Here is a 13,152-nt window from a genome sequence, read left to right on the forward strand (position 1 = left end):
GGACAATAACCAGTATACTGTATCGAGGCCGCTTGCTACAACGGAGATTCATCTGTACGGTTGAGCTGGGATATCACAGCACTAGGCCAAACTCCAGCTATAAAGACCCAGCTTCAGTGCTTTCTTAGTTTCTGGCTGGAAGTAGTGTACGTCGGTTGCATCAAATTGGATTTAACCGTAGCTCATTGAAATTCGCTAATACCTGCTTTGTCACCGTCACCACGTAGTTTTACGCGCTCCTACATTATGTACATGCGCTGGCGCAGGTGTCGATTTAAAGCGATGCGTAAATCGAAGGAAAAGAAGAATTGTCATCTTAGCAAAAGAAAAACAGGCCTACCAAGCTTGCGTTAGAGTCATTGCCCAACAATCATGCCACGCCGGCAGGTTTGTTGCGCCACAAAAAGAAAAGAAATGGAGTAATGTGTAATCGGTCTACCCTCTGCGTCAAAACTGCCAACCCACGCCCCACCTTTCGACAATTTGCGGATCTGCAGGGAGCTGGTGAGGTTTAAGACATTGAACTGAAGTGGTTAAGGAAAGATTGGTTATTTTCTGTCACCTAGTCGTGGGTTTGGATGGAGCAAGGGGCTGATCGCACCGAGTCGGATGAGAGATCGGATCCATTGCTGTTGATCACTTCTCCTTGGGATCCATGGTTGTGACAGTGTGATGAACGAAGATCAAGCATTAACTTACCTACCTACTGGGCAACCCCACTCGCGTGCAGCCTTGGATGACCTCTGTACTCGTCAAGCAGCAAGTCAAAAAGCAATTCTGCACATGAAGATTGAGTCTGTTTCTTCCATTTGCCCAATCCACCAGATAATATGCATGTCATCATCTAACTATTGAACTCTGAATGTTGTGCAGTGGTGAAGTAGTAATGGCGTCGACACTCAAGCCTTGGAAGCTGCGGTGGCTTTAAAGCCGCCCTACCTTTGTTCTTTGCTTTAACCATCCTCCCTGCTTTAACAACTGTCCTGTTTGACTGATCTGATATACTCCGTGTATCGAGCAACCTCCGCCCCTAGAAAGAGTTTCTCCGAAAATGTCTACACATCCAGAGGGTGAGTTACCCTCATGACATCCACCCACCACTGCCTCTCTATTCTCTTAACTAACATCTGGCCCAAATTAACCAGTCCTCTGGGCTCAACGCTCCTCCGCAACAGACGAGGCAAGGAACGTCGTTTTCCTCACCGTCAACCTCCCCAACACAAACCCCAACAGTCTCGTCTTCAACCTCGAAGCCAAGCGCCTGACCTTCTCCGCGACCGCGGGCGAGGAAAAGAAGGAATACACCTTCACACTCAACCTCTACGCCGAGATCGACCCCGACCACAGCTTGAGGAAGTTTACGGACCGCTCGCTGTTTGCCGTCCCGCAAGAAAGAGAAGAAGGCCGAGTACTGGCCGAGGTTGTCGAGCGATAAGGCGAAACTGCCTTGGCTGAAGACGGATTTTAACAAGGTTGGTCTATACTTTCTCCCCGTCTTTGATGCGAGTACGGCTGTGATTTGTATTGATCTGTGGATGGTAGTGGATCGACGAGGACGAGCAGAACGACAAGGCAAATGACGACTTCGACGACGACTTTGGTGACTTCGGTGACAACACACTCGGCGGGCAAGGAGGCATGGACTTTGACAAGATGATGGCTGATATTAAGGGCGATAAGAATGAGGACGATTGATAGCTGTGGAAGATAACTAACTGACCCGGTCTTTTAACTTCCTCCACGTAGTTATTCATCGTCACCTGTGGTTCACCGCTGTATAGTGACTAGGTGATGCCAGGGTTCCAACTGTCAGTACTCTAATTCGACTACGTAACCTTCCATCTCGCACCTATTCAATTTTGTGTGCCCGATATTCAGTTGGTTGGCAGCAGAGGGACTGAACCCTCTCAAGTCCACCTACCTACATGCCCCAACAACCGAGAACGCCACTACCACACACCTCCATGCATCAGCCTTATCTAACACCTCTGGATATGGCCCCCTCATGCAAACATGCCCTCTAAGCAGTCGCCTCCCCGCCACATCGCCCCGTAAGAACCTCCTCATCGCTCCGATTATCCCCCGTGGTATACAGCTCCGCCTCCCCAGCCAGCGTCTCCCTTACGAGGTTCCGCATCCGGAAGCGCGACGACCGGTCAGACTCGTTGTGTTTGACATACTTGCCCTCGGAGCTGTTGGCGCTGGGACCGTGCCTGGCGGTCCGGTATAGGGGGCGGATGGTAGGGATGCCGACGCAGATGATCGTCACGGCCAGTTCGACGGCGGACCAGATTACTAGGTCGACGGTATCTTCTGCTCGTTGTTAGTAGAGTGGATACGTATAAGTGGTGAGAGGTCCAGGGGAGAGATATACCGGTGTAATTGCTGCTTGACAGCCCGCCGAGGTCGATTGTGCGGATTATGCCGCAGATACAAGCTCTATAAAAATATTAGTGAATGGTGTTCCGAAATGGGGTAGGGGGGTTGTACATGAAACCCAGACTGAGACTAATCGCGATAGAAAGCTTTTCTTTCATCTTCATGTTGAGGTTCCAGATGAACAGCCACGGGAGAAGCGCGAAGTAGAAGTCGACCGCCGCGCACCATGCTAGAATGTCCTCATCAGCATGTAGCAATAGACACCAAGGGAGAGACTGACAGCCAAGTAGAATAGAAAAGGGCGTGACTGCAATGACCGTTCGCCCAGGCACGCGCGGATCATAAATGGATCGGGACGGCAGCCGCTGCGTCCAGAATATGATCGCTGTCATTACTGACACAACCGATAAGCTCACCATGGATAGCCAGATGGAGATGCGGTGCCACCGCTTGATGACGATGCGGAGGAGGAATATGCCGAGTGAGAGCTTTGCGATCGCCATTCCGAGCACGGCGAAGGTTTGTCCGATCATTTCCATGTAGATCGCTTGGACGGCAGAGTCCATGGTTAAGGTCATGATGGGTTGTCCGAAGCCGTGTGCACCTGCGATGGTGACGAAGATGGTGTAGAGGAGGAGGAAGACCTAGCTATGTCAGTCTACCGTGGTCGTGAGTCGCCCATGGATGGGGTCAAGGATAACTTACCCAGGCTAGATTGAAAACAAAGTCATCCAAGCCGAGGGCTTTGTTGATGTAGATGCGCGTGTATAGTCGAAGGGGAAGCAGGATGAAGGAGAGGAACACCATCACCCACATTACCGCCACTGCACGAATGCCTTTGCCGGCCAACATTCTGATATATGAATGAAATGAGGTTTGTGGGAAGAAACGAGCGGATGATTTTGATAGCAAACTACAACTTTGAACGAGCGTGGAGAATTGCAATATTCCCCAGGGGCGAGACATTGAGGAATTAAATAGATAGTGTAGATACCCCTTAATCCGATCAATATACTCAAGATGTCTAGACCTGTGGTCTATGAGTAGTTAGCAGTCACATCTTGACGGCTCATAATGAGCGCACATGATCGTCGCGGCCCGATCCCATCTCTGGCAGTTGGTATAACAGACGATTTCAGCCATGATACTCGTCCAGTCCCTTCAATATGATGCAGTACCTCAACAGGTTTTGATTGCACAAGAACCACGGTGCCGGTTACACAGGTCGTTGGCAGCTCTACGGGAAGTTAACATTCAGGCCATCGGCTCATCCTGATGTTTGGCGTACTGCCGGGGAAGCTTCGAGCTGTTCCGAGCCATCAGCACCCTTCTCGGAAAAAGATTCCGTATTGCTTCTTGGTTGATCGTATGCCTAAACTGGAAAGGGCCATGGCTCGAGCGACAGCAGCGAGTGTGTGCCAACTGGCCAGGTCTTTCTCATGAAGAGCCGAAGGGCCAATCGCTGGATGCCCGCTGCTATTCAACAAGACATTAGTCTACTAACATGGATTGCGATGCGGATATCCTTACATTGGAGCTATCTTGATCCGGCCAATCTCTACGGCCCAAACACATAAAATTCATCACCATCTCTCTCAATTGCTTAGCCACGCTTAAGCCCCAGAGCTCACTTAGCAAGTCCTGGTCGCTATTATTGAGCTCTACAGCAGGGGATGTTTTAATGCCGAGAACTACGCAACGCAAAGTGCGAGAGATAACTCGTTCCAGATCAGACGCCCGTTGGGTTGTTCATCTCGTTTGAGGCTATAATTTGAACGAGTAATGTATGGACAAACCTTGACCGACCCCTACGGAAGGAGTATTGCTAAAGACATCTCTCGTTCCAGCTGGCCCTTTTTCCTATCTTCGACATTTATCACCGCTCAGGGTCTGGCAAATAGGGATGTGAAATGATCTTGCTGCAGGCTGACAGGTCATAGCTTACGAGCTGGTGCAACCTGCAGCTCATCAACCATTCACTCGGAGACTATATCCCCGCGCTCGACCCCTGCCCGTTGCACCATTAACCTACACGAGAATGACTGGGCTCAAGGCAACGGCCGTGCGCTGGTTAGAACCAGTCGATGCCATCCACATAAAACGCCTTCGTGCGACGACCGCTCTCACACGTCAGATGTAACTTCAGTAGAGCCGCGTTGTGTGGGAGTCACTCTCGCTAGACGCGTATATATCCCCCGATTTTGATTCTGCGTGGTACTTTTCTCAATCTCCCTGAGACTCTTTTGGAAGATGATGGTTTCCTTCACCTCGATACAAGAGATGTATAACCAGACAGCTCTGCTTTGTACGCTCTTGGCTGCGCTGCCGATTTGGTTTCTCACGACTTATTTTCTCTCGCCGCTGCGACGCTTCCCTGGCCCTCTTCTTGCTGGTCTGTCACATTAACCACAGTCCTTTCGCTTATGATGTCTCGATAATTCTCTGATCAGCGCTAATGCTAGTATCAATAGGATGGACGAACCTCTGGCGAATGCTCAAAGTGCGACAGGGGAGATACCACGAGGTGATCCACGCACTGCACAAGAAACACGGTCCCGTCGTGCGGATTGCACCCAACGTGCTAGATCTGGATTTCCCGGAGTTGATCAAGACGATATACGACTTCAAGGCGGATTATCTGAAGGTATTGATTCGCTCGTGGGATGACATGCAATGTGCTGATGGGTTACAGACCGAGTTCTACCATGGCAGCAGCGTCAAGAATAACGGCAAGATACTATACAACATCTTCAGTGAATGTGATCCAGAAACGCATGCACGGGACAAGCGACCGATTGCCAAACATTATTCCTTGACTGACGTTCTCTTGCTGGAGCCGCATATCGACGAACAGATTGAGTATCTGTGTCAACGGCTGGAGGAGAAGTTCATCAATACCTCCAGCCAGGAGCAGCCATGCGATATTGACGATTGGATCAGCTTCTGTATGAGCACCCCGTCCCTACCGGTACAGCACTAACATGACGCAGACACCTGGGATGTCGTCGGCAAAGTCACCTTCAGCCAGCCGATCGGCTACCTCGAGAAGGGCTACGACTTCGACAACACCCTCAACACAGCAAATCGATCAATGGACTACTTTGCTATGGTCGGACAGATGCCAATCCTTGATCGCATCCTAGACAAGAACCCAATCTACCGCCTGGGCCCGCCCTCCTTTGGAACAATCACAAACATCTCCCTGCAACGCCTTGTGAGTAGACTACAAAAGAAAGACGAACACCACGACCCTGCAAAGCCAGACTTCCTCGACCGGTTCATCGAAGCCAAGTCTCTCTATCCGGACGTCGTTGACGACGCCCAGATCATCGCGTACCTGTTAATCAACATGGTTGCTGGCGCGGACACAACGAGCATCACCATCACGGCTGCGTTATATCTCTGTCTCAAGAATCCAGATATCTGGAACCGCTTGAAGACAGAAATTCCCGCAGCTACACAGCCAATCTCCTACAAATCAGCCAGGCAATACCCCTACCTCGAAGCCGTCATCCGCGAAGCAATGCGCTTCCACCCCGCCGTCGCCATGACCCTCGAGCGATACGTCCCCGCCGGCGGTCTCACCCTCCCAACCGGACAATATATACCTGCTGGCACCATCGTAGGCATGAACCCCTACATCACCTCCCGCATCACGTCCATCTTTGGCGATGACGCAGACGTATTCCGGCCGGAGCGGTGGCTGCACGATGCAAACGGAGAAACAGAAAGTGCATTCAGGGAGCGTCGACGGCGGATGGCCGCTGCGGACCTCACGTTTGGCGGTGGCAGTAGGGTTTGCATCGGCAAGCATTTGGGCCTGTTGCAGGTGTATAAGGTGCTTGCGACGCTGGTGGCGAGGTATGATATCTCGCTGGTGGATCCGGAGAGGGAGTGGGAGACGCATAATAGTTTTTTTGTGAGGGTGAGGGGGGTGAAGATTTGGTTGGCAAGGAGGGATTAGGTTTATATATTGTTTTGCACGGCTGTGTAGGCCCTTATGTTCTCGTTTAATCAGATAACGAGTCTCCGTACCTGTACATGCCGTTGGTGCCAGAGGAGACTCCTGGAGAATGAAATTGTACGCGGAGTAGTCCCTGGTAGAAAGAGAAATAACAGGTCTTTCGCTCTCTCTCCTTCTCGCCCACCTCAGCGAGGACCATATTCGAATCTGGGCTTAGGCTGAGTAACAGCAGCGTTCACATCAATGTTGAGCAAGGAAGATATTTGTGGCTACAGCCAAACCCCGAAAGTGGTGGCCCTAAGTCGAAAGGGTCAATCGGGCGCCGTCGAGACCTGCAGCAGTCAAACCACGCGTGCAAGAACTGAGCATCACAAATTGGCACACGGCATCTGTGATGAGATCTCTCCTCCGTCCGCCCGGTCAGGGAACTTGAACTCTATACTAAGAACATTCTCCAGTTCATGCTTGATAGGGCTAGATGCATCTATCGCCCGGGAGCATGTCAGCGCGCGATGCCACTCAATATCTCCTAACACACGACGTATATATATACCCATCCTCTTCTCGAAAGTCATCCAACAACAGCCCATCCCAGTCCCGCCAGAACGTATCCTTCCTGGGCCAAAATATAGTTAGGTAGAATATGAGAAAAAACACAACAGCAAATAGTCCCACCAGGATTTAATAGTTGTCTTCCGGCAAATTAGAAACTGCCGTGATGATACACAACTAAGGGGACATCCCTAGTAAGCAGTCTCTCTCTAATATTGAAGCATTCTTGCAAAAGTCTCCCTCCCATGCCAGGTCCCATGTCGTACAGAACATCGGGAGCCTGCAGGGGACGCGTGGCGATTTTAAGCATCAAAAAGCCTCATACTGGTTGAATTTGGCGGATGCCTAGAGGCACCCCAGCCCCATCCTTGAACAAAAGCAATTTCATTTCCTTCAGATCCTTTAACGATTTACGGCAGCGGGCCTGAAATAATTGAAAATGTGATATCCAAGGTCAACCTATGCAATGGACACTACGCCTACTGGTGTGCAGCAGGGCGGCCTTGGTGTAATCTTAAAATCATGTCTTTTTGATACCGTGCCAGTCACCGTGAGTTGCCGGAGTATAATTCAAATGGCTTCACCCCTTTGGCAGATCAACATCTGACACCGCAAACTAGCCTAGATCACCTGGAGCGCACGATGAGGGATAGAAACCCCAAGAGCTCCGCGTCAAAATCTGACACTTCATCGGCCTGCCGACTGTGCAACAGGTCGACCTCGGTGTCGCAGTTCGCCGCCTCCGTTTCGCCCTTATCATCCGTGCCCAGTGAGACTACAGCATCTGAGCTCGTCAAACTGCTAGCCGCCCGCTTTCGTAAACGATCCTTTCACTTTTTTCAAGGCTGATGGCGTATATCTATATCCGCGCTTCCAACGGTGCAGCCAAAGAGTTCGCCGCTCTTCGGTGGGTGGGGGCTACACAAGGTTACCATCTGGATCAATGTATTGCAACCCCAGGTTCACAGAAAGCAGTCACTGATCTGTTGGTCTATGCTGCAATGGCTCTTGTGAATCAGTTTGGATCATCCTCTCTCAGCCTTGGACTAGAGCCTCTTGAAACACTTGGTGAGATTACAGGCATGTCCTCTCTCCTTTGAGCCTTGTGCGCTCGAGTTACCGTGCAGTGTGTCAGCGATTACGTCTTGACGGAAAGGAAATATACAACGATAAATTCCGGCCCGACCCTGCACAAGAGAAGAAAGTTTATTATATCCTCCCTCTCGCGGGCTGGTATTTGTGCGGCAGTTATTTGCTGTCTCCCATCTTGCCAATATCAGTTTCCGCAGCCTCCTGCGGACGAAGGCACTGCTACGGACAGGCAGCTGATCTCTCTTTATTTTCTATTCCGGATAGCGTATCATGACAATGTTCAAATTAAGCAATAGACTAGTGATTTGGCACGTCTGGGGAGGCACAGCCGCAATAATAGGCAGATAAATTCATTCATCAAGGGGAAACCTGTGGAGATAGAGTGGCCAATAGATAATAGCCCTGCGCGTAATAAGCTTTCCTTCAGCTTATCCTTGGACCTGCTTTCTGCTTCGCGTATGGAGCTTATATTAATGATCGCTGTCTACCGCCGATCCTCGTCTGGGCCTTGAATGATATCTCACCCTTCATTGCGTTGACACTGCATCACATACGTAACCAGTCCGCGTAAGTGAGATCTATTCTGGGAAATATTCGTGCTTTGTACCTCACCCAGCATCTGGCCTTCTTGTATGGTCTATATATGCCATGGCTTGTACAAGTTGCATTGAATAATACACTACAACAAGCCAGGGTCTCTCTCTTTTCTTTCTTTTTTGCCTAAATCCATTAGAATGCCGATAGTCCCTGCCCATTCTTCCAACGAGTCTTCAGTTCCTCCCAATTCACAGCCGTATCACATTTTGTCGCCGACACAGAAATGGAATCTTGTCATCTTTGTCTCCCTCGCAGCCTTATTTTCGCCCTTGTCATCGAATATATATTTCCCGGCCCTCGATACCATATCCCGTGACCTGGGCGTCAACGCAGAGCTTGTTTCTCTTACCATCACAGTTTACATGATTGTTCAGGGCATTGTTCCGTCGGTTTTCGGCGCGCTTTCAGATTCTCGTGGGCGCCGTCTCGCATTTATCACCTGTCTCACCATCTACACGGCGGCGAACCTGGCTCTCGCCTTCACATGCAGCTACCCAATGTTGATTGTTCTTCGTGCCCTGCAGGCGGCAGGATCCGCAGCCACGATTAGCATCAGCGCCGGGGTTATTGCGGACATTGCTCTCCCGCAAGAACGTGGCGGGTTTATGGGAACGAACGCTGGCGTGCGGTTAGTACCTAAGCACCATTAGGTACCAAATCAGGCATGGCTAACTCAGCCTAGGATGACAGGTCAAGCAGTTGGCCCTGTTATTGGTGGACTTTTAAACAGCACATGGGGGTTTCGCAGCATCTTCTGGTTTCTGTTTGCCCTGAGCGTAATTATGCTTACCTCCCTGCTGATCTTTCTCCCCGAGACCCAACGCAGTCTGGCCGGCAATGGCAGCATTCCTCTCTCTGGCTTCAAAAAGCCCTTTCTGTACTTGTTAAAGCCACCATCAGCCTGGTCACCGCCGTCTCGCACATGGGCATCAGAATCTCAGTCGCGGATCTCCACGAGAACAGCTTTCAGGCCTCTTATCTACATCTTAGAAAAAGACATCGCTGCCATCCTCGCCTGGGGCAGCGTCACCTACACCGCATTAAGCATGGTCATATCCTCAACAACAACAATGCTACTTCACGGCTTTCCCTTGCTTACTCAATGGCAAATCGGCCTGTGCTTCCTCCCGAACGGCCTCGGCTGCATCTGTGGTTCTCTCAGCACAGGCTGGCTACTCAACCAGAGCTTTCACCGCACTGCCGCCAAATACAAGCTCCAGCATGGGGGTGAAGAGCCAAACTCCGATAATCCCTCCACCTTCCCCTATGTAAAAGCGCGCCTGCGCCTTGTGCCGCCGTTCAGCGCTGTCCTTGTGATCGCCCTCGCCCTGTATGGACCCAGCTTTGAGTTTAACGACCTCCACGCGCAATTCAGCCCTAATCTGGCAGCCCCGCTAGTCCTTCAATTTGTGATCGCGTTCGCGGCTACTGCAATCTTCAATATCAACTCTACAGTATTGATCGACTGCTTTCCTGATCAGCCTGCTAGCGCAACGGCACTAAATAACCTATGTCGCTGCCTGTTGGGCGCTGCCGGCGTTAGTGTTATTCAGCCACTGATTAGTGCTGTCAGGGCAATGAGGGCTTTCTTTATTGTCACTGGCATTGTGGTTTTCTGCACGCCTCTTATATGGGTTGAATGGAAATGGGGGGAAGAATGGAGGCGGGAGCGGAATGAGAGGCTTGCCCGTGGCAGACAACCCCGTTCAATGACTTGAGTAATAAGGTGCCTCCTTGTCTCTCATGCAGTTAACTCGGCTGGCCCCGTGAAGTCGTGGATAGGACGAGCATGACTCATCTTTTCTTACTATTGATCATCATCTCGCATAGAGGTTTGTAGAAGTGTAGGACAGAAATTCATGTACCATACAGAAATGGACAGATTCGGTTTATAGCTTCCTTAGCTGCTGTTCGCGAGCAGATATGTACCCTCCTTCTGCTTCAGCCAGTATGATCCAGCAGGCAGTGCTGTTTAGCTGTTTATCTTCACAGGTCATAGGAAGACGATCTCCATGTGACAGAACAGATGCTGCGAGAGGTGCACCTAACGCCATTCAGATTGCGATGCAGGCACGGCCTTGGGTTGTCATGTCCGCGTACCAGGGGATCAACGGCCTCCACGTTACTGAAGGTCCATCATTACTGCAGCGGATCCTGCGTAAAGAATGGGCATTCGATGGACTAGTCATTAGCGGCTGGCTGGGAATATAGAGTACATCTGAAGCAACCACTGCAGACATGGACATTGAGGTGCCAGGACCATCCGTCTGGAGGGGTAATCAACTCATCGAAGCCGTCGAGTGTCGCAAGGCTTTCATGACTGCTATGGATCCTGCGGTGGGTAATCTGATGAGGCTCGTTAACCGCACCCATTCCTCTCGTACTGGGCCTGTGGAGGATGAGGGAGGAGATACCCCGAAAAGTTGTGCACTCACTTTGAAAGGTGGCAGCTGACCCAATCGTCCTGTTGAAAAATACAGGGAATGCCCCTCGGTCAACAGTTCGAACGCAACCTATGGACTGGTCGGCGAGTATTTCAGAAACCCAGCTACAGGTGGTGGTGGAAGCTCTGAAACTACTCCATTCTACGTCAGTCGGCCTCAAGATGCGTTCATAGAGGTTCTATGCGCTGGGAATATCCGCCATGAACCCGGATGCTATAGTAAGTGAGTTCATGAAGCGTCTGACAGCAGAACAACGCTAATATAATAGATCGTCGCTGGTCACCGCCCCTTGACGATGGCCTATATCAACCGGATCTAGACGAGCCGAGCTTGTTCTTGGAGAGGTTTGACGTGGATAGATTGCGAGAAACTGAAGTTAGCATCGCTGTTTTTATATTGGATACCTTAGTTGAACCTTGACGTGCCGAAGGAGTTTGAAGAGTATGGCAGATGGACAGTGCACTCGACGGCAAGAATGCTGGTCAGGTCTGTGGTGGCGCAGGTCTATATTTCGGACTTGGAATGCTTAGTACAGTAACCGCTCAAGGAGCTCAAAACATTCAAAAGCTGTGGGTGAGGAAGGGTCAGGTTAGGGATGAACTAGCTAAGAGTATATATGCAAGTCAAACAGGATTGACCTGTCTACACGAACAAAAAGGCACGAAGAGAAAGGCTTATAGGGATTTAGATTTAGTGGACCTGACCCAGGTCTGATCTACCTATTGCGGCATGCTCTGTCTGTATGCATCGTACTAATTACTGCTCTTTGCATAATGTATATTATCTACACCTAGTCCCTATGTGCTTGCTAGCTAATAGAACTTCATAACCCTACCAACTCTGGCTGGCCGGACCGAGGTATCAGATATATGGCATGGATAACCAGGTGGACAAGAGGATATCATACGCGCGAGTCTAAGAAGCATACCGGTACGCCTCCAACATCCACAGATAGTCATTTAACCGAATAATGTCTTCCACCCGCTGTACACTTCCTACAGAGCAGTATCAACGCCCCCTCGCACACGGACCAGGTAGCTAAACTTACACCCTGGGCCTCAAACCACATTCTTCATCTCAAACAACGCACCCTCCTCAGGCCGCTCAGCAAGAGCCTCCACACCCTACCCCCACAAATCATCCTGCTTCTCCTCGTCATAACTCTCCTCACTAGACCGAATCTCCCTCCTCCCCTCATAATAAACCCCACTCTTTGCGCCCCCAGCAACCCAGGCCAAATTCCCCCCAGCCTCCACCGCAGAATGGATATTCGGCGACACAAACACTCTCAGCAACGGAATCACCGTCGGGAGAACACGCACCCACACAAACTTCATCATCCCCCCCGCGTCCCGCGCAAGGCCAGTCCCGGGGACCAAACCCGGGTCAAACGCGGCGACCGTCCAGTTCCGCACCTGCCCAATATCAGGGTTGCTGCGCAAAGCCGCGAACCGGCGTTCGAGCGCGTACATCCAGAGAATGTTCACCAGCTTGCTAGTCGTGTACCGCTGGCGCCCCTCATTACTCAATGCCAGTCCCACAGGATGAGCGAGTTCGTCAGCTGAGGTATACTTTGCCTCCGGCATGCCTGTCTTCTGTGCAGGATCGTGCGTCCCGCTTGATGTTATCACGATCCGCGCGCTCGGGGCGAGATGAGGGATAAGCAAGGAGAAAAGCAGCGCGTGGCCGAGGTGGTTTACTGCGAAGGTTTGCTCGTATCCGTCTTCGGTGAATCTGGCTTCTCCGGGGAACTGCAGGCCGGCGTTTAGGAGGAGAGGGGTGATCGGGGGTTGGTTGGTTTCAGACCAGGATATGACGAAGAGCCCGATGGCGGAGAGGCTGGAGAGGTTGAGCGGGAGGTATTGCGTGTTTGTTTGGCCGGTTAGGCTGTTTATCCTGTCTGCGGCGTTGTGGGTGTTGGTGCGCGAGGCGATGGTTATCGTGTGGTTGGGGTATTGCTTTGCTAGGGCGACGCCGGCGTGGAAGCCTAGGCCTGCTGTGCCGCCGGTGATGAGGATGGAGGCGGACATTGTAGTGGTGGCGGTAATATAGGTGGAGAGGATGGTGGGTTTGTTATATACTAGGTTGTATGCGAGCCACCAAGACAAAGGGATATGGATATGG

The 13,152-nt window shown here is 51.1% G+C and overlaps 5 protein-coding genes across 5 annotated transcripts; 3 read left to right on the forward strand and 2 right to left on the reverse strand.

Annotated features, from left to right (window-relative positions):
- Window positions 1-1,051: 1,051 nt before the first annotated feature.
- BJY04DRAFT_216328 (HSP20-like chaperone) lies at window positions 1,052-1,695 on the forward strand (the record flags this gene model as incomplete). The annotated part of the gene is made up of 3 exons (XM_073715719.1): window positions 1,052-1,070; window positions 1,146-1,408; window positions 1,543-1,695. 3 exons carry the CDS (start codon window positions 1,052-1,054, stop codon window positions 1,693-1,695), a joined length of 435 nt encoding a protein of 144 aa, XP_073573319.1.
- A 325-nt stretch (window positions 1,696-2,020) lies between these two features.
- BJY04DRAFT_216329 (uncharacterized protein) lies at window positions 2,021-3,231 on the reverse strand (the record flags this gene model as incomplete). Its single annotated transcript, XM_073715720.1, has 4 exons — window positions 2,021-2,313; window positions 2,375-2,439; window positions 2,491-3,023; window positions 3,085-3,231. 4 exons carry the CDS (start codon window positions 3,229-3,231, stop codon window positions 2,021-2,023), a joined length of 1,038 nt encoding a protein of 345 aa, XP_073573320.1.
- Window positions 3,232-4,659: 1,428 nt separating this feature from the next.
- On the forward strand, window positions 4,660-6,343 carry BJY04DRAFT_226529 (cytochrome P450; the record flags this gene model as incomplete). The annotated part of the gene is made up of 4 exons (XM_073718430.1): window positions 4,660-4,771; window positions 4,851-5,023; window positions 5,072-5,324; window positions 5,370-6,343. 4 exons carry the CDS (start codon window positions 4,660-4,662, stop codon window positions 6,341-6,343), a joined length of 1,512 nt encoding a protein of 503 aa, XP_073573321.1.
- Window positions 6,344-8,662: 2,319 nt separating this feature from the next.
- On the forward strand, window positions 8,663-10,302 carry BJY04DRAFT_226530 (major facilitator superfamily domain-containing protein; the record flags this gene model as incomplete). Its single annotated transcript, XM_073718431.1, has 2 exons — window positions 8,663-9,212; window positions 9,267-10,302. Exons 1-2 carry the CDS (start codon window positions 8,722-8,724, stop codon window positions 10,300-10,302), a joined length of 1,527 nt encoding a protein of 508 aa, XP_073573322.1. The 5' UTR covers window positions 8,663-8,721.
- Window positions 10,303-12,152: 1,850 nt separating this feature from the next.
- On the reverse strand, window positions 12,153-13,058 carry BJY04DRAFT_216333 (short-chain dehydrogenase; the record flags this gene model as incomplete). Its single annotated transcript, XM_073715721.1, has 1 exon — window positions 12,153-13,058. The coding sequence occupies one exon, from the start codon at window positions 13,056-13,058 to the stop codon at window positions 12,153-12,155; it is 906 nt and encodes a 301-aa protein (XP_073573323.1).
- Between the last annotated feature and the right edge of the window lie 94 nt (window positions 13,059-13,152).

Source organism: Aspergillus karnatakaensis, assembly GCF_047715665.1.
Source record: "Aspergillus karnatakaensis strain CBS 102800 unplaced genomic scaffold BJY04scaffold_14, whole genome shotgun sequence".
Taxonomy (NCBI): Eukaryota; Fungi; Ascomycota; class Eurotiomycetes; order Eurotiales; family Aspergillaceae; genus Aspergillus; species Aspergillus karnatakaensis.